Source organism: Equus przewalskii, unplaced genomic scaffold (assembly GCF_037783145.1).
Source record: "Equus przewalskii isolate Varuska unplaced genomic scaffold, EquPr2 ChrUn-9, whole genome shotgun sequence".
NCBI lineage: Eukaryota > Metazoa > Chordata > Mammalia > Perissodactyla > Equidae > Equus > Equus przewalskii.
Window position 1 is genome coordinate 121558 of NW_027228757.1, and position 20826 is coordinate 142383.

The 20826-nt window shown below is 44.1% G+C and overlaps 1 protein-coding gene across 6 annotated transcripts in view; it reads left to right on the top strand.

Annotated features, from left to right (window-relative positions):
- LOC103541559 (CD48 antigen-like) overlaps positions 1 to 20826 on the top strand; it is a 96024-nt gene that overhangs the window by 52084 nt on the left and 23114 nt on the right. The window contains exon 1 of one of the 6 annotated variants that reach the window (XM_070608539.1): positions 10581 to 10733. The exons of 1 other annotated variant lie outside the window; for it this stretch is intronic. In XM_070608539.1, coding sequence (XP_070464640.1) covers positions 10718 to 10733 — 16 coding nt within the window. In that variant the 5' untranslated portion in view covers positions 10581 to 10717. Of the gene's footprint in view, positions 1 to 10580; positions 10734 to 20826 lie in introns of those variants that run through there. 4 more of the 6 variants (XM_070608538.1, XM_070608536.1, XM_070608535.1 and 1 more) reach the window with 4 other exon arrangements.

A 20826-nucleotide genomic window follows, 5' to 3' on the forward strand; every position in this document is an offset into this window, starting at 1 on the left:
TACTTTAGCTTCATCCCATAAATTTTGATATGTTGTATTTTCATTTTGATTTAGTTCAATTATTTCCTAATTTCCTTGGAGACTTCCTCTTTGACCCACAGAATATTGACAAGTGTCTTATGTAATTTCTAAGAGTTTGGAGATGTTTCTGTTCTCTTTCTTCTACTCATTTCTAGTCTAATTCCACTGTGCTCACACAATATATTTTTCAATTCTTTTAAATTTGCCAAGTTTCATTTTATGACCCAGGATAGAACCTATCTTGCTGAATTTCCATGTTCTTTGAAAAGAATGCATAGCCTGCTGTCGTTTGGTAGAATGTTCTAAAATGTTAATTAAGTCAATTTGGTTGATAGCGGTGTTCACTTCTTCTATATTCTTACTGATTTCCTATCTAATACTTCCACTTCTGGGAGAGGAGTATCACAGCCTCTGACTATAATAGTAGATTTGTTTCTTTCTCCTCTCAGTTCTGTCAGTTTTTGTGTCATGTGTGTGGAAGCAGTGTTGTTATATGCATACACATTTAGGATTGTTATCTCTTTGTAAATCGACCCCCTCGTCATTATGTGATACTGTGATTTATAATAAAAAGATATATTTGGTCTTCCTCCCCATTTCTGGCACAGAGCTCCTAAGACCTTTAGAATTTCCTGTGATGAGAGAGAGAAAAGTGTCTTTTGTTATGTTCATGAGATGACTTTTGGAATGCACCTAAGGATGGGAGCTGGTTACCACTGGAGCCAACCAGATAATTAGAGGGTTGGAACGTTCAGTTCCATCTGCTGACATCTGAGGAGGGGAGAGGGGCTGGCAGTTTAATCAATCACTAATTCTCAATTAATCAATCATGCCTATGTCACAAAGCCTTCATAAAAACCTGAAAGAACAGGGTTCAGAAAGCTTTCAGATTGCTGAACACATGGAGTTTTGGGGACAGTCATGCACTCAGAGAGAGCATGGAAGCTCCATACCCTTTCCGCATACCTTGCCCTATGCATCTCTTCCATTTGCCTGTTTCTGAGTTATATCCTTTTATAATAAACTGGTTATCTAGTAAAGTGTTTCTGTGAGTTCTCTGAGCTGCTCTAGAACTTGCAGAACCCAAGGAGGGCATCATGGGAACCTGTGATTTATAGCCAGTCAGTCAGCAGTCCAGGTAACAACCTGGCCTTGCTACTGGTGTCTGAAATGGAGGGGGGACAGTCTGGTAGGACTGAACTCTTAAGTGGTGGAATATGATGTATGTAGATAGTGTCAGAATTGAGTTGAACTGCATAAGACACAGCTAATGTCCAAGAATTGTTTGTTGGTATGGGGAAACACCCAAACACACACACACACACACACACACACACACACACACACACACATACAATGAATTTGGTACCAGAACCCAATTAAATATCCATTACTATTTATGGTAATTTTTGTGCTTGGAAGTCGACTTTCTCTGATATTAATTAGCTATTCCAGCTTTCTTTGAGTTAGTCTTTGTATGGCACATGTGTTTCGCTCCTCTTACTCTTAACCTATGTGTACCATTAATTTTAAGGACAAGTCTGATGGAGAATGGTGGTTACTGAGTCATCAGGCCCTTTAGTTCTATGTCCTGTTGCCTGCTCCCCTAGTGGAGGTGTCTCTTTGGCCATCCTCTGCCTCTTCCTATTCCTCCCTACCAGGTCCTTGTTAAATGCCCCACACAAATCGCACCACCCCCTTATCCATGCAGGCCCCCTGGTTTTCCTGACCACTGATTTTTCTGAGATCCTCTCTTTCAACCCTCTTTTCTTCCTAACTTCTCTCCATTCTCACTTACTGTCACACTGAGTGCCATGCTTTTCTCGCTTTTACAGGGGCCATGCAGCCCAAGACAGTTTCCAGGGCTCCACCCACTCCTATCTCCCTGCCCCACTGGGGTTGCATCCAGCGTGTGACGATGATAATAGTTTCCTTTGGGCTAAGGTTCCAGAACTGGACCTGAGGGGGAGGAGATGTGAGGAAGTCACCACGAGGAGAGGACTAGAGTGTTTCCTCACCACTTCAACCCCTGCCGAGGTTCTAAGGGCAAGGATAATGACAATGATTTATAGAGATGTGTCTTGTCAGAGCCAATTTCCCTTTCACAAATTTTTTTGAATGCTATAAAAAATGAGTCAAGGGGACAAAGGTGAAAGGAGAGAAATATTGTCAAATAGGGACAAGCATTCACCCAACAGCCATGGACCACGTAGCAAGATACTCACTGACAGTCCAGGCCAAGAGCAGACGAGGGAGGCTTCAGGATGCTAGATGTGCAAACTCCCTGCAGACACAGTTCTCATTGTAAATACTCACTCCCTTTCCTGCTTCTAAGTATAAAAGTTTGAACATATTAAGTCCCACAAAACCTGGCTCTGCTCCTGCCTCTCGTCTCCTCAGACACATTCTTTCATCCATTATTCCCCCCCCCCAGTCTTGTGTCAACTTCTCCATCTCTCCTGAATCTGTTATCTCGTCCTAAAAATGTGACTGAAACTCTTCCACTAAAAAAGTCAAAAACTTACTAAATCTTATGACCTCCCTCCTGATCCATCTCTCTCTTGCTCATCACAAGCAACCTTCCTGGAAGAAAAGTCTACATTTTCATTCCACTTCCTCAGTTCTTTCCCACATCTCTCCCTGGCTCTCACTGTGCTCACTGGTGTAAGAAGACAGGAAAGTCTCACTCACCAGAATTCCCCAGGGGGATGCTGGTGAGGGCTGGAAGCTGACAAGGTCGCTCTCTCAGAGAACGAATTAGAGTGAGGGGCAGTGGATTCTACACCCCACAGGACACTACAGGCCAGAGAGTGGTCATGTGTGAGGACCTCAGGCTTTAGAGGGAGGCTGTGATGGAGGTGATGGCAAAGAGGGGAAAGCCCATGTGGTGCCAATGAGACTGATAACACCTCCCTGTTATAGACCAGAATCTACAGTAATGTCCACAAACAAACATGTTCTTGGCTCAACTGGGTTTTTCCGCAGAAACCAGGGTAGAAGAGAACCAAGAGAGCGGGTGTGAATGCAGGCAAGATGCGGTTAACGTGGGAGGGAAAGGAAGTGGGGGACTATGAGATGGTAAAGTGGTGTATTTCAGAAGGCACAAGGGGACTTGTACTGTGTCAAACCCTATAAGTGGTCAAACCGAGTTCAAACAGTTCTTTGAGGACAAGATTGGCAGATCCCATGTCCTGGCTCACCCAACATCCATTATGTCCCTGATCGAGGATCCTCCCTGTACTGCAGGGGATGCAAAGCTAAGAACTACGTTTTCCAGGTCCATTATGAGTAAGGTCCCAGCAATCATCTTTACACACACGAGAATTTTATTTGAGATTGAGTTACAATGGGTCAAGGCAGGATGCAGAGCACCCATTTTGGTGGCATGGAACGCTGGCAGAGAGAGAATGGGCACAGGCTAGCAGCTCCTGATCCTGCAGTTTCCTGTTCATGGCAGAGGCACCAGTCCTCTTAGCAGCCAAATTCTGCGGTCTGGTTCTTCTGGAAGTCGTTTCTGGGATCTGACCTGAGTTTGTTTCTTCAGCCCTATTAAAACACTGTTGACCTGATATATATCTTTTATTAAACATTTTTCTTCTTAGAGTAGCTGAAGAGAATGGTAAGTCTAAAACTAAAAGCTTGACACAAACAATACATAATACCAAAAATACTTGCACTGTTCTGTGTGAGACAGTTTTCAATTATCTCTATTTTGTGAGGCCAGGCAGCCTAAGACACTATTCTGGAGGTGAGGGACCTCCAATGTTGGGCACTGAGGGCTCCTGTGCTCAGGCCACTGAAACAGGTCCCTGTTCCCATGGCAATGAGGTGGGAGCTCTGCCCTGAGCTAAGCTCTAAAGGGTTATGGATGGGAGAAGTCTCACTGTTGGATAAATGGGGACACTGCTTGATCTATTCTTGCTGAATCTATGCAACAGACATTCCCATGGCCTCAAGTCTATCAGGGGCATCCAGAGCTAAATCATCAACACCGCCCACTTGTCTAGCACATTCCAGTTTACAAGCACTTCCACCAGTGAGAAACAGGCACCATTAGGACTACCTTCCCATTTCACAGATAAGAAAACTGAGGATCCAAGGAGTTTCCGGCATAAACCCAAGGTCTAGGAGCCAGTAGGTGGCAGCGTCAGGCCTAGAACCAGGTGGTCAGCCTTTCAGACCCATGGTCTTTCCAGATCCAGGGCCTCTCAAGGAAATGAATCTCCCACACTAAGACGGCTTCAGAGCTTGAGAAGCCACACAGAGGTGGGGGGGAGGCCTGTCCCACAGCGGCCTCTCACCTCCCTCACACCACCCCCAGGCAGGGAAACCTAGGCCTGTGGCTGCATCTCACAGCCTCTGAGAACCAAGGCGGCCCCTGGCCAACCACAGCGATCGCCCTCTGCACTCAGTGCATCACAAATGGGCCTGCACCTCCAGCCCAGCCCACACCTGCAAAGCCTGTTGGCCTGAGGAGCCTCAGCTGGTCTCCAGCAGGGCCTAGGACCCTCATGTCTCTGAGCTGAGGGCTGGTGAACACTCCCCCCTCCCTGGGGCAGGGAGCACTGTCTTCCTAGGGAGTGTCTCAGTCTCCTTTTACCAGGTCTTTTCATTAGTCTTAACCATCCCATCTAAACTACATTACCATTAAACCTGGAGAAGCCCCACTGGTGGGGACTGCTCCCCTCCTCCCCCTGGGCCCAGCTCCTCTGAAGGGCTCCCGTCTAACCTCAGATTGTCAGTGACGTTCATCCCACCCACATCAGTCAGCCCCTTTCTGCAGGACTTCCTTTATCACAAGGTTTCCCTCATGGGTCTCGGCTGGATGGGTTCCCAGCATCGCGCGTCCATCCAGTGGGGGAGGACAGGCCACAACACCCAGCACAACCTTCTGCCCACTTAGGGGCTCAGGCCACACCACTCCACCCCACAGAGCAGTGGGTAGGCTCTGCAGACCCCACAAACAGCCACGGACAACATGCCCTGGGATCTTGGAGACTCCCTCCTAAAGAGACACTGAGAAGAGGGAGAGCCCTGTCCCCTCAGCAGCACAGTGAACTTGGAAAAGACCTCCCCATTTATAGGGGCCTATCCCCATCCCCTCTGGACCTAAGAGAGGACGCCCTGTCAGCCTCCAGCCTGTGTGTCTGCTCCTGCTCCCTGGAGTAACACCCTTCCCTCCATCTCCTGTCACATGCCTGCTGACCCTTCCAGACGCAGCTCAAATGGCCTCCCTGGGGGCCTTCCCTGTTCTGTCTCAGATGGAATTAGATGATCTCCATGTTGGGCTCTCAAAGCACTTTAGCAAGTCATCACTCATTTGTGATACCAATACGCATCACTGGCTCTTGTCCTCTCCCGTCTGATGAAGGACCCAGGCCCTGTGAACAGATGAGGCGAGGAGGCCACTTGGGCTGCCGCAAGTGCAGGTCGGCACCTGAGAGTGGGTGTCTCACCCTAGTCCCAACCCTGCCTGTGAGGACCCTGGGGTGTCACATACGCTCTCGAACAAGACAACCAGCTTTCAGCTAAACTACACATGGCAGCCATCACTGGTTTCCATTCAGCAGATATTTACTGAGCACGCCTGTGTCTCGGTGCTGCCAGGGACTTCCCTTCCCATCCTGGTCACCATCTGTTCCTTCACTGAGCCTCGAGGTGGCTTCACAGGCAGCATGACCTCACCCAGCACCTCCTTTTCTGGCAGATTCTGGGCCCCCAAGGGCCCAGACCACATCGTTCTGTGGGAAAACAAAGGTGAGCTCCTCTCTGCTAGTCGTCCCCACAGACCCTGAGCAGTCACGTGTGTGCTGTCCTTCCCCAGCTAACACCACAGCCCACCCTGTCTGGGGTGGGTGTCCCACCTCCCTAGGACCCAGGCATGACTTCTTCATGGGTTGGGCCCAAAGACATCTTCCAGCGTCAGCCGTCTTCCTTTTCAGTGGAGACACAGCATACTCGTGTTTTACTACTCAATTGAATCATCTACCCTCAACAACAAAAAAGATGAGGGAGAAAAAAGAGGCAACTTAAATTGGGCAGCAATTCTACTCCAGTAGTATTTACTCTATTCAAAACCTGAGGACTTGGAGGGAACTTGAGATGGAAGCTGTAAATCCATGGGTTAGCCTTGGGGTCCCTTGGTCCATCTCTCTGCTCCCACCGGCCTTTCCTGGTGGGCAGTGGTGTGCTGGTAACCGCCTAACAGCTGGCTCCTCAGGAGGAACAAGCCCTGGTCTCCAGCCTTCAAAATTTTCTGTGGTGTAAATACTCCCACTAGGGCTCATTTCAAACTACCACCTTAATGACATGAACATACCGTTGGGAAAAGATGCATGACAGCAGCTCTCACAGCCAGTTCCAGCTGGCTCCAGCACACCACTGTGTTTGGGTGAATCCGATGTTTCGATATGCAGGACACAGGTTTCATACAGCCTGGCCCCTCATACCAGCCCACTGTTTCATCAGGAAGAAAAGGCGTGTCTTCCAGAGCAGGAGGAAACACTTGCTGAGGGTGGGAGGTCGGCCTGCAATCCCGCAGCATCCTAAGGGATTCACAAGAGTAGTATTAACTGTAATTGATTTCCACCTTAAAACCTAATTCTCCCCTTCAACAACCAGAGCTAAGGCTTGGGGACTCCTCACGGACCCTCCTCCTCACTAGACAGTCCTGGCCCAAACTCAAGTGGGGTCCCCCAGAACCCATCTACCTCCCCAGGAGACTGTGTATCCTGAGGGCACAGAATGACTTTCTCTTTGGGAGCCCAGCATACTTGGATGCAGGATTGGAGACAAACAGACCTTTATTCCGTTTCTGCCTCTACCACCAAGCTGTGTAATCGTGGGCAGATCCTCAGTGGCCTCATCTGTAAAACCGGAATAATACCTACTTCGCAGGGTTGTTGGGAGCACTAAATAAATGTAGCACCAAAAGCACCCAGCACAGAGCAGTGCCAACAGGCACACCACCACTACTTCCCTCCTTCATGTCCCCAGGAAAGTGGGGCCTGAGCCACAGTCAGACAATGTTGCCACTTAGTGGCTGATCTCAGAATCACCCAAAGGCCTGTAGGTGTTCCTGGATTTGAGACAAACTGCTCAGAGAAGAGTTGGGATGGTGGGTTTCTGGTGAGAATGAAGACCGTGTTTTCTGAGAGGCCGTCTGTTGTTATGGAAAGACAATGGGCACTAGTATCAGGTTCAGGTCCCTGCTTTGCCACACAGTAGCTGTTTGACCTTGGGCTAGTTATTCAGTTTCTTCAAAACAGTTTCCTCATCTGTGAAATGGACAAAATGATTTCTATGTCATTAGATAAACACTCAATAGGTGTCTGTTGCCCTTCTTCATGCTCTTGACTCCTCTTCCAGCCCCCTTTCTAGACCCTACTAAATATAAACTGACTGCCTCCTAGTGCCTTCTTGGTGGTTTCCCCAACCACATTTTCTCAACCCTGTTTTCAGGGGTGCTGCCTAGTTTGCCTCAGGACTCTGCACCTCTTAGGGAGAGAATCTCAAAGGCCACAGCCATCCACAGTACTTCAGGTCCCAAAGCTCTAAATGTTTACAATATTCAGTATCGTTCAGACTCTTGGTGATGCACTCAGGATGACAAAGTTATGCCAAGGATGACATATAAAGTAGATGCCAAGTTATTCATTGCAGTAAGATGCCCCCCATTCAAACCAGTGACCCAAGACCCCATCTTCCCATTAACAAGTTCTCTCCACAACCACATGGGGACCTCGCTGGGCACACACCCTGTGATGGTCAGGGTGGGGATTATTTCTCCCCAATTTCGAGAACATTCTGAAGCTTCCTCACTCAACTGAAACATCTCTGTGGTGGGAAGACTGCTCATGACCCCGATCCTGAGGACACACACTGACCAGCATGGTTTCTGTGCTGACTAGCGCCCTTCAGGTTAGATCAACCCGAGTTGTGCCAGTGCCACAGTCGGCTGTTGTGGAAATGTGGGGCTTTAGGACTAGATGGAATTAGGTCTGAATCTCATCTTTTTTGCTTATTACCTGAGTGGCCCAAGTTGCTGAACTATCCAAGCCTATGAGCTACCACGGCAGTGGGGGACATGTTCCTACCTCAGGACTCTCTGGGTGTAGTAAATGGGGCACTGTGTGTGTGCCCAGTGTGATCACAAGTGCTCAACAAATACTCCATGTTATCGAGAATCCACTGTATAGGAGAGACTTCCTCCATTGTGAATGTGTTGGCTTCACTACTAGACCGCAATTCCAGGGGTGCCCCCTCGTGGCAGTACATTTTCCTAATTTCCTTCAAAAAATAAAACTGTCCTTGGGGATAAAAACCCACTATTCCCTTCAGTCAACTTATTTCTATATTTCAAGATATGAGCCACCGAAACTCTTTACAATGAAAGAAAAGTGTAAATGTGTGTCATAACATATTTCCCAACATACACAGTGGATTCTCCACTCGCCAGAAAGAAATGCTGTGAAACCTAAGCTAATGGAAACACAGAAGAAACTAGATATTCATGGCCATAGGACGGGAATAAATGGGTCACAAAACAAGAAATGCAATTACTTCACATGTGCAGGAGGAAAAAATACAGGGTGACTCAATGAATGTTTTCCCCTAGGGTTGCAATCTCTGGGTGCAGTTTTCAGCACATGCACACTCCCCACTGGCCTCGGCATCTGAAACAGCAATCAGTATAAAACCAGACTAATCCTGAGGCAGAGATCCCTCTTGGGGGACTCGTTTAGAACGCGCAGCCTTGTTCCTACCACCATCATCATGTGGGATACCAGCTTTATCAAGGAGAATACTGTCTTCCCCTCTGGCTTTCAGAGCTCATGTGACCCGGCAAATGATGGTGGCATCTATTACTGCTTAAACCTCCCCACAAGGATGATGGAAGAACTCCTCCCTCCCAGAGTGGGCTCTCCTGGGGCTGAACCCATCCATCACTTAGATTCTCTCTGATTCTCATCAAGACCTGCAGTGAGAGCTGGCCTCTGCCCATTACATTACTGTAACCATTCCACTGCTGTGTTCCCTTTCTTTCCTCTGGGCCTTCATCCTAGGGAATGTGTGGAGGAAGGGAGGAAGTCACTGTCCCCATTCTCTGTAGGATTTGCATATCTAGCGGGAAGCATTTATCAGAATGTGAGCAATAGAGCAGCCCCCAGCCCCTACCTGGGGAAAATATCTACCACTAATTTCTCTGCCTGAATGTCACTATATTTTAGTCCTTAACATAATTTTGACACATTTCCCATAGCTGTCTTCAAAGGCCAAAATCTGCTTTTCTACCACATTTATTTGCAGCTGTCTGGACAGGCCTTGTGGGCCTCGGGCATGTCATGTGGTCTATGTGTTTTCCCCTGAGCAAGTGCTCTGGGCATATTTCAGGCAGTTGACGTTTATTGAGTGCTTACTATGTACAAGGCACAGAGACTAACACTTGATATGAATGATCTCATTAATCCTCCAACAGCTCTCTGGGCAGGCAGGATCATTACATCCACTTCACAGATGAGAAAGTGGCTCAGAGGAGTAGAATGACTTGTCCAAGATCCAAGGCTGACAAATTACAGAAAGGAGTCAAACCCAGGTCAGTCTGGCCCCAAAGCACTTGGTCTTGTCCTGTACTTCCAACACAATTGTATTTGTAAAAACAGCTTTGCTGAGATACACAATACGTTTCACCCACTTCAAGGGTCCAAATCAATGGCTTTGGTGTATTCACAGAGATGTGCAGCCATCAAAAGAGCCAATGTTAGGACACATTCTCCACCTCAGACAGGAACTTTGCGTCCTTCAGCTGCGACTCCCTTCTCCCTTCTTCCCCACCCTCTCGCAGCCATGAACATCCACTAATCTATTCTGCACTTCCAGATGAGTGGAATCACGTACTATATGGTCTTTAGTGTCTGATTTCTTTCTCTTAGCATAATGTGTCAAGCTTTATCCATGTTGTAGCATGCATCAGTACGTCATTCCTTTCAATGAGTGGATAATATTCCATTGGACGCATGTGCAACATTTTGGGTTCATTTTGTTTTGTTGGAGCAAAACTTCAACTTGTATTATCTATAAACCATTAGCATTTGAGGAATTTCTGTTATATATAGCCAAACTAATTTTTTTTGGTGAGGAAGATTGGCCCTAAGCTGATATTATACACTTGAAAGTTAAGAGAGTAGATCAGAAATGTTATCATCACACATGCAAAATGCTGGTAATTATATGAGGAGATGGAGGCATTACTATCCTCATTGTGGTAATAATTTTCCAGGGCACACATTTAGCAAATCACCATGTTGTACATCTTAACATACATATGGTATATATCAGTAATATCTCTGTCAAGCTGGGGGGAATGAACTTGTATGATAGTTAGCTTTGTGAGGTGTGATAACAAGTGATTTTTATTCTTCTGGACAACTTTCTCTGTGTTCTAAATTTTATATAATCAAACATGGATTGTTCTCAGAAAAAAAAATCCTTCCTTTTACAAATTGTTATGTCCCTTGACTCACCAGGCAAGGTGAGTGTGAGCTGAGAGGATTCAAGAGGAGAGTGAGGATGGGAGGGGGCCGGGGGTGGGGAGAGGAGGAGCCACTGGTCTAACCTCATCAACAAGCAGTCATGGACTCCTTGTGCCCCAGCTGGTTCTCCTGCCAGACCCTGATGCTGCAAATCAGCCTCCTGGATGAGTAGCAGAGCAGGTGGGGGGGGGGGGGGCTCCAGGCAGGTGTGGAGGAGGCTGAGGAGTCAGGTGGGAGGGGGAGCTGGGGCTTGCATGGTATTAAAACTCTGACTCACAAAGAATGAGGGTTGAGGGGGAGGGAAAGGGGGCTGGGGCTTTTCTGGGATGCCTGCAACTTCCTCAGGACAGGAAAAGCTCCATCAAACCTCTACCTCAAAGGACAGTTATTTGTCCTGCTCCATTGGGCTGCTGCCGCTGAGATCCTCAGACCAGTGTCTCATTTTCCACCTCCCTGTTTGTTGGGAACAAATCCACAGTCTCAGGTCCTTGTCTCCGTTCGCTCCCCGGCGCCCAGCCTGCTTCCTTCTTCTCCTCCCAGGCTGAGGAGGGCAGAAAAGCTGCCACTGGCCATCATTAGGGACAGCTGAGCTGTGGCACCATCTGCAGAGGTGGGGACGTGCGGCCTCTGGTGTGGGGGGAGTGGGGTCTTCCTCTCTCCCTCTGCTGGTGACCTTTCTGTGTGGTTACCAGCTGTTTCTGAGCTCTCCGTGGGGATGGGGGTAATGCTGCAGGAGCTGCCTCATGGGAACCAGGCTCGGACTTGGTGGCCTCGTCCCCTGCCCTTGTCCCCAGAACTTCCTTGTGGTGGAACGAGGGGCTGAATTCAGCAGTCACACCCACTGGGTGGAAATTCTGGTTTGCCCCATATTGACCATAAAATTTTGGACACATTGTAAATACCCTGGCAGAGTGGCTTTATCTTTCTGAGCTTCAATTCCTCACCTGGAAAATGGATACAATAATGCCTCACTCAAGGTGTTCTTGGGAGAGTAAGTGAAATCGTGCACTTTCCGACCGGTGTATGAACAGGGACACAGATTCCTCATGTATACAGCATCATACATTTCTTGCTTGATAAAACTTGCCGATGGACACTGTAAAAAATGTGATGTTTCCTTGTTTCATAATTGACAGTGATATCGCGATCCAACAGTTGAAAACAGGAAATGTTTCCCTCTGGGACGTGAGGCAGTTGTGGTAACACAGAGATTGCACACGTCCTTACGCTCCCCACTGCCCTCCACCTCCTGCACTGTGGTGAACATTGTAAGAACCTTTGAAACAGTCCATTCCCCCTTACCAATCAATAGGAGAAATATTACCACGATTGTTGATGATGAGCAGAGGATGTGGGAGACGAAACATAAGGAAAAAATAGGCAAGATAAATAAGCATGAAAGACAGTCATCGTCACAGGTAATCAAACAAATGCAGATGAAGAAAACTGGGTATTGTATTTTGCCTGTCACATCAGCACAGGTTTTTTTTCTTACTGCGAATCCTCCATTTGGCAATGGGACACTACGACAGGCACTCTCATATATGGTAGCCAACTTTTAAAATGAGTAAAAGCTTCTTGGTAGTACATTTGATGTGTCAGAAACATTTAAGCATTTATAATATTTATACCTGGGAGCCAGCCCGGTGGCATAGTGGTTCAGTTCGTCTGCTCCACTGGTGGCCTGGCGGCCCAGTGGATCCTGGGTGCAGACCTACCACCACTTGTCAAGCCACGCTGAGTTGGCATCCCACATAAATAGAGGAAGATTGGAACAGATGTTAGCTGAGGACCAGTCTTCCTCACAGTAAATAAATAAATACATAAATAAATAAATAAAATATTTCTACCTTTTCCTTGGTAACTCCACTTCTGGGAAAAACCTTCATGCAGAAGAAGCTTATGAACAAAGACATTCATTTTGGTCTATTTATAATAGTGAAAATATTGGAACCCAGTGAGAGGGTAAATGACATATGGGCCAGTTACAACATTAAGGTGGTGACAATGACAGCCCCAGGTAAGCTGGGTTGGGCGGGTGACTGAGAAGATGGACAGGATTTGGTCAGAAGGAAGACAGAAATAAACGTGCTGAGCATTTACCATATGCAAGATCTGCACCTGGAGTGTTCCATACATTCTCTCATTGCAGCCTCACAGCACCATGTGTTTCCTGTGGCGCTGGGAGGGATACTGAGGCAGAGAGGACAGGACAATAGAAGACCCATTGCTAATGACCAGGCACTGTGACACATGGCAGGAATCTGGCTTTCTATGTAGCCCCACTGAGTAGATGACACCACCCTCGTCTTAAGTTTGAGGAAACCAAGGCTCAGAGAAGCCAATGAACTTGCCTGAGAGCTCAGCACTACTAAGTCTTAGCCCAGGTATCTAAGAGCTCCAGGACCACGTTCTGCCTCAGACTGCAGAGAGCTGGGGACTCAGGCTGCATTGCCCTCCTCTCCTAACCCTCCCCACCCCCACTCCCACACCCAGACCTCTGAATTCTTAACTAAGGGGATAGAGGAACCTATGCTATTTGACAGAAATTTCTCTCGCAACTTCTGTTCCCGCCACCCCAGCCTCTAGGAAAATTATTCCTTTTATGTTTCTCAATAGGGAAACAGCTGCTCCCTTAGTGCCTTCCCCCATCTGAATTCTCTTTCATTTTCCTGCTCAACAAATGCTATCATTTCCAGGTTAGGGTCATGGAGTCCGTGGGGTCAGTGAGCACTTTAAGGAGTCCTCCTGGGTCTTTTCTTTCTTGAGCTGTAGTTACGTCTATGCTGGCTCCTCTGGGAGCGCTTCCACTGCTCTGCCATTGTAGCACTTGTCACCATTCTCAGAGAGCTGCATACATTGCAGGACCAGGGTGCACAGGAAGCTGCCTCTGCCCCCAGCTGCCCTCTCTTTGTGTGCTATTGGTTGCCACACAACCACTGAGGGCAGTAAGTCCCTCAGAGCAGAAAATTCAGCTGTTCCTGCCTCACCCAAGCTGGCATCAGCCTTACCGAATTCTAAGCAGATTGAGAGCAGCCACTAAGAGGCTGCATGGGGTCTCATAGGACAGGGGAGGACAGGGAAGTGGGAGGGGCTCAGTAGCTCTAGCCACAATGTCCTTTCTATCCCTTAAACATTAACAAAACCAAATTTCTTCCCTGTAAATGCATTTTGGATTAAAGCTGATTCAGGCAGTGCTGGGTTCATGAATAACTCATTTTTACTAACAATTGAAGTTGACTGAGCTAGTGAACTCTTGTCCTTTATTTAAAAGAATAATTTTTGAAACATTCAATGGATATAGCATCATGTTGGCATATTTAATTTTAGTTTCTTAAAATTTTAGAAGGAAAAATTTTATGGAAGTATATTTGCACCCATCCTCAAGGAGGGCACAGGATGTGTGGGTATATGAGAGATGGAAATGGCTGTAATCAAACTGTCCTTGCCCAGTTATTCAGTTATTATTGGATTTGGTCCTTCCTCTATCTTTTATCATTCTAGAAGTGCACTGGGAAGAGAACTGGAAAGCAGGAAACTTGATCTCATAAAGACTGTGGCACCAACTTCTCTCCAGTGGTTTCTCTCAGTTTTTTGTAAATTGGAACTCCATCTCCCTGTTCATAGTAAAGAATCTTTTCTGTAGCCTGTGAGAAATAGCTTAATAAATTTATTTAAATATATATTTAAATATAATAAATTTATTTAAATATAAGAGGGAAAGAGAGAGAGACAGAAAACAGGAGTCAGGCTGTTGGAGACCACACAGATACACAGATCTAGCTTTGCTGCTGTATGAGCTCTGGCAGCTCTCTTCATTAAATCGTTGGTCTTTGGAAATTCCCTCATTCCTATCTTTTCCTGAACCCTGGCTCCTTACCTTCTATTTAGTGATTTAGGTCTATTGATGCAAATAATCTCTAATCAATCTTAAATCAAATTTGGGATGAGTTTATTATGAGCCACGTTTGAGGACTATAACCCAGGACCTACATTCTCCAAGGAAGGAAGGGCACCGAGGAAGTGTACAGAGTGGATGTATACCATCTTGGGACAAAGAGCATACATCACATATGACAGGAATAGCCCTTTTCCTACTGTCACGAGATGCTTAGTTGACACAGCAGGATGGTGGTCAGCAGGTCAGTGGTCACAAGGTGAACACAGCAGAACAGAAATGAATCCTTAGTTCCCAGGAAAAGATGCTTATTTTTAAAGAAATGCTGGTATGGGGGGAAATTACATACCTATATTTAAGGGCATCGTTCCTGTCTTTGGAACATAGTAAATGCTTAAAGCAGATGTACAATGCCTGCTCAACAGGCCACACCAGGCCCTTTGGAAAAACAAGGTCAGGCTGAATTAGTTTTAAAGTAAATGGCTTCCTCATATACTATCACTTTTCATTTATTCATTGTTTTCCCTCTTTTTACCTATGATCTTTCAATAGTAAGCATTGATGATCAAAATATGGTCCCTCAATGCTAGGGGGTTAGGGGGTTGCTGCCTGCCCTGGGTGCATCACGTCCCTCAGTGCTAGGCTTTGATCTCATTTGTTTGCCAAGTTATCGATGTTGGGGGGAACTAGTTCGACAAGCATAGCGGTATTTATTAACAAAGGAAGCATTTCATGGGTTGTATAATTTTTCAATTAATTTAGATTTTCACACAAATGTCGTGCATATACTTCACGTGACTCATCATGCTCATATTGTTTACAATTATAGAATGGGTACAAGAACAACGTTGATAATTCAATATCAGGAAAGATTTGTTTTAAAATAAGTTATTTGGCATAGTCTTTATCAAAAAAAGAAAGTTTGTCCAAGCTTGTAAGATCGATTGACCATCTCAAGTCACTCAGCAATCTTTACTCTAGCCAGCATGCCACTCTACAACACTGAGTAAAGAAAACAGTAAGTACTTTGAATATTATGACTAATACAAGAATTCCAAGGAGTAATAGAAATAGGAACTGTAATCCAGGTCAAAAAAGGGAACCAATACCTGAAGGGGGCCAAGCAAAGAAATCAAGACTGGGTGTAGAATTACTTCAGGCATTCACGTATTTTTTTTTTCCCACGCTTTAGCAGAGATGACACATTGGAGGCTTCATCAGGTATAAGAACACAGTATTCAGTGTGAATGATTGTACACGTATCACCTTGGGATGTAGTTAGGACATCTAAGGCCATTCTATTTTGAAGGACAGCCTTTCTCATTAAAGACATTTTAGTGTTTAATAAGGCTATTTCTACTTGACTATCATTAAGATCTTGTTGAGTTAATTTAGTCAGGCCTTCTATATGTGATATGACATCTTCTTGCCCCAAGGAAAGAATAAATATAGCTACTAGGTGGCCATATCAGTGGGACACTGAATGACCCCATCTGGCCTTAAAGAGAAGATTGGCAACAGAGGTTAGCTCAGAGTGAATCCTTCCCTGTATCCAAGGGAAGCTCAGGGTGCAGTGGTTTATCCATCTATACAGTAGCCAAGGCCAGAGGTTTGTTTCACATAACGGTTGAGTTCCATTAGGAGCCACCCAATAAAGGCCTGGCCTTCAAAACGAGTCTGTTCCATATCAATCAATTTCTTTATGTATGATAGTATTCTGAAACCTTAAATAGAACAATTACAAAATACATGTATGGTTTAAGCCATGCATTTACAAAGGTTTAAATGAGGAGATATAATCTTGGCAATACAGGCCTGGTCTGGAGTCTTGGGACAGCTGTCTACAACAGATGCCATCTTCTTCTCATCCTGGTTTGGAGATATTTGCATTGGTCAGCTAAAGCTGGGTAACAGAAATAGGAACTGAAACCCACTCAGGTGGGGAAGACTTTTTTTTTAATGAAAAACATGAATCCATGAGTCTATGCCTTTTGATTCCTCAGCACATGAATTGATTACAAGTACCTGGTCTGGTCCTTTCCAACAGGGCTGCCAAGAGTCTTTTCTCTGGTGTCTTTTCCAATGAGTAAAATCTCCAGGGTAAAGTCCGTGGTCCTTAAGGCTTTTGTCTCCCAGGACTTCACTGGGAAAAGAATCAGCTGCAAACCTCTCACTTCTATTAACTGTCTCAATGAGACCTTAACAGTAATGTAGGATATCTTCTTTATGCAGAGTTGGTTCATACTTTCCTTCATCTAATTGCATATGCTGTCCAGTTATTATCTCCAAAGGGGACAACAGAAGTTTACCAAAGTGTGTAGATCTAAGGTTGAGGGGCACTTAGGGGAAGATCTTTTGGCCATGAGAGATTGAATGATCCCAAAGCTTTGCCAATTGAATTTTGATTGTGCCATTAGTTCTACGGTTGTATTATTGGCCAAATGTCACCAATAGATTTAACTTCTTGTCCAGTGAAATGAGTTCCCTGATCACTGTGCAACTCAGAAGGATTTCCTGTAACAGGAATTATTCTTTCCAATAATAGTTTACCAACAGTCATCACTTCTGCAAGGAAAGGCCTCAACCCAGTGTGAGAACATACAGATGACTACAAGATATATTTATCATTGATATCATGGCATTTGAACAAAGCCCAATTGCCATACCTCAAAGGGTCCCTGAGGAAGGGAAAGTGGCCTTGTGACCCATGAAATAGTTTCCCTGGATAATATTTTGGGTGTATAGCACAACGAGTATAGGCTTTATGAGCCACTGTGGGAGAAAGTTTCCAAGAATTGTTTTCCCCATGAAATCATCTTTTCAGGTACCCAGTGGATTAATTGGTTGTATGCTGGAGCAGTGGCAATTGTGCTCCAGTAGGCATTATGGTTTCTGGGGATTCTTTTATTGAACCCAAGCCACATCTGTGCTGTGGTATCAAAAATTCCCCGTTTTTATTGCCACCTTTGTTTCTCTTCTTCTGTGGCAATTTCTTGAGCCTGTAGAAGGAAATCTTTTACTGGCTTTGTAGAGTTAATAGGAAGTAGCAGGCTTTCTTGAGGCTGGACAGCATATCCATCTGGATAATGTCCTTGCTTAGCATTTATTTAAGACCTATCTGTAAACCAAATTAGATAATTGAATGCTGTCATGGTCATTTTCCTCCTGTAGTACTGGAAGCAAGGAAGCAGGGTTAAGAGAGTGAATAATAATATTTACCTGCACAATATGACCTAAGAAGACTTATCAGCATTTACTTGACAATGCTTCCCATGCAACTTAGCATAGCAAACGAGCCTAATTAATTTAGTATCTTCCTCTTTATAGGAAGAGAGGGCACATTTCTTTAAGAGGGCTCAGGGGCCCTCTGAAAATTAGCAGAGAGATTTTTAAGTCAAAAGAAAGACTTCATTAGGATATGAATTTGGGGGAGCTTAGGCAAAATATCAAAAGGTTAAAACACTTGGTCAAACAACATCAATTGTTTGCTGAACCATGTTGTTGTGAAACAATGCTTTGGTTATCCGTTTAGTCAAAGTGAGACTCACTCAAAAGTAAAGAAAACCTTTTATAATCTCTTAACCAAGAGCAGAATAAAAGTTCAGCAAAAGTATCCTTTTAAGAAAGAGAAAACCAAATTCTAATTTTTGTACTAGCTTACTTTTGACATTGAATCTTACTCACTCCGTTAAATTCATATTAATCCTGTCCAACTTGACAATCCACAAAATTCTTTCCTCAGGGTTCCTCATCCACAAATCCTTTATAACTTTCTTTTTTTACCTTCAGAATTTATCTCATGGCTTCTTTCCCTCCTAGTACTTTAGGATAAATTTATCTTTCTTAACAAAACAAATGAAAATATTTCCATGCTTTATACCTTCTTTACTGAAAACATACATCTTACTTTTGTTGAACACACAGATGTTTTCCGTTTTCCTTATTAAATTTTAGTAGCCTTAATCACATATATTAATTAGAATTTTTAACCCCTACAGACCATAATTTTTAGTGAAAATTAAGAAGTAAGCAATTATAAAGTGTCTTTTACATTAGCATTCTGTGGCTTGGCAAACTTACAAATACTTTTTATAATTTCTAGAAACACACTACTTCATAGTATAATTTTTAAATATAATAAAAACATGTTTACTGATAGACTCAACCATCTTTTGATTTCTCTCTACTAAGACAAAAGTAGATAAAATATATTTAATAATTAATGTCTAATATTTTATCTTATTTGGAAATCATCTAGATACTCAATAAATTCTATTTAGCTCCATTAGCAAAACACTAAGCTTTCAAGTTTCCAAAAAGTTTTGAAATTATTTTAAGTACATACACCATAATAAAGAATTATTGTTAAAAAGTTCACCCAACATTTTTATATTTTTCACATCTATTTACTTGTTTCCATCTTGAGAACTCTGAAAATGTGTTTATTTTAATCAAACCAGCAAGCTTAAATAAGCTTTCATTTACCAAAGGTGATTTTATGTCATGTTAGCTTGAAAGACCTTTGGGTTAGTTTCCATTACATTTATAAAAGCACTTACTTTAAGCCAATTAAATAGAATTCTTTAGAAATTATACTACCCATTGGTAAAACATCACACATACATAACATACATATAGACACACATACACAAAAGCTCCACAGCTACTGTTTTAATATTACTGCCATGCATCAGGTACAGTAATGTAAGGCTCACTAGTTATGAAAGAATAATTGAATGCAAATTTAGTTTAAGCTTTTTCCACTAATATTTGTGGAGAAGACACTCAAGATTCCAGAATTTGGGAGAAAGTGCTCTTATGGCCGTTTTTCTTGCCTTTTTCCTTCACTCTTATGAATTGGTGATGGACTAGATAACAGTTGCTGGAGAGATGACAAGACTTTTGAGATAAGGGAAATGAGTGGAATCTGAACTGCCTCGAGAGCTGCATTTCCAGGCTTGCAAGTACTTTTTTTTAAGGACCATTGCTCTTAATTCCTCAGCAATTGAGTTGTAACTTAAATGACACTATAGGTGGATCTAGCAATCCAACTACATCAGCCCTAATTTGCTTTCTTCCCTGTGGGTATTTAGTTTGATTTTAACTTAGGGAAGAAGAGCTAGAAAGAAAATCCCTATCAGGCTTTGAGTATCAGCTTCCAGTTTGGCTGAATTTCTGATCATAAGTTGCTAAATCTTTTCAAGTATCTTGTCAGGTTTCAGTCAGGACAACCAGTAACTACCTGGTGGTATTGAGCCATTCCAGTAATCTTGAACGTGGCAGTTTCACAGAAAGTCTCACAGAGTCTCATTAACTCTGAGAGTAGATTACAGCCATGGACTGGTATATTTTCCATTAGTTACCTCTTATAACTTAATTTTTATTAGCTTTTTGCAACAAAATTTTCAATAATGTTATTTTGGAATTTTAAAGTCTTTGCTTTTAAGTGTACTTCTTAAGTGATCTTATCTAATCAGAACATTCCTTCCAATGGCCAATGTAATTCCGCTGAGGTTGGCAGATGTTTGGGGGGACCCTTACTGTCCAATGGAATGCAACCCACATTTCTGTCCAACCATCTCTGACCAAAAAATGGGGTGCAACCACATTCTTGTCTGACTGTATTTTGAGACCACACCCAGAAGATTATTAAGCCAAGCTCTCAGGAGACAAAACAAGTTTGGTAAGATTTTGCTCTTCTTCATAAATATTTATAGCTTCTGGAAGGTTAATCTTCAGCAATAGTGCTGGATGGTGGCAAGCTCGACTGTTTAAAACTTTCTCTATTGCCTGCCTCTTAAAAAGGAGCCCCACAGTAGCGACTGTAGTTTTAAATTACCCCAGGTTATCTTGCCAGCCATTTCCTGCAATCCCCATTTCATTAAGCACTTGCAAGTTTCAGCATGAAGCCAGCTGCAGTTCTGAGAGGAGGCGGCCCATTCGGGAATTGGTTGGCTTTTAGAAACTCAATTTACCATTTTTCTTTTAGTTTAATTTTACTATGACTGAACTAAAGACAGTGTAGTGGGTCAGAAATGTGAGTGTTACTTCCTAAAGAAAGGTCACAAACACTCTCTACGTGACTCAAGATCTCCCACTATTGGTCTAAAACTGCAGTGGGGGCTTTGATCACAGGAAGACCACTCCTAATATGCCTGGATGAGCCTTTAATTAATTAGTGTGAATGATAGTGGGTCATGCATCATGAGGATTGATCCTCTGACGATTCCGAGAGGTTCTGAGTCACCTGAAAATGCCTTTCAGCTGGAAGGAGCCAGTGTCCTGTTCTTTGGAACTGAACAAGTTCAGAATCTCATTTCTCTGTCAAGCAGTTTGTTCAGATTTTATAAACACAATTCTTTCCAACTTAAAGCC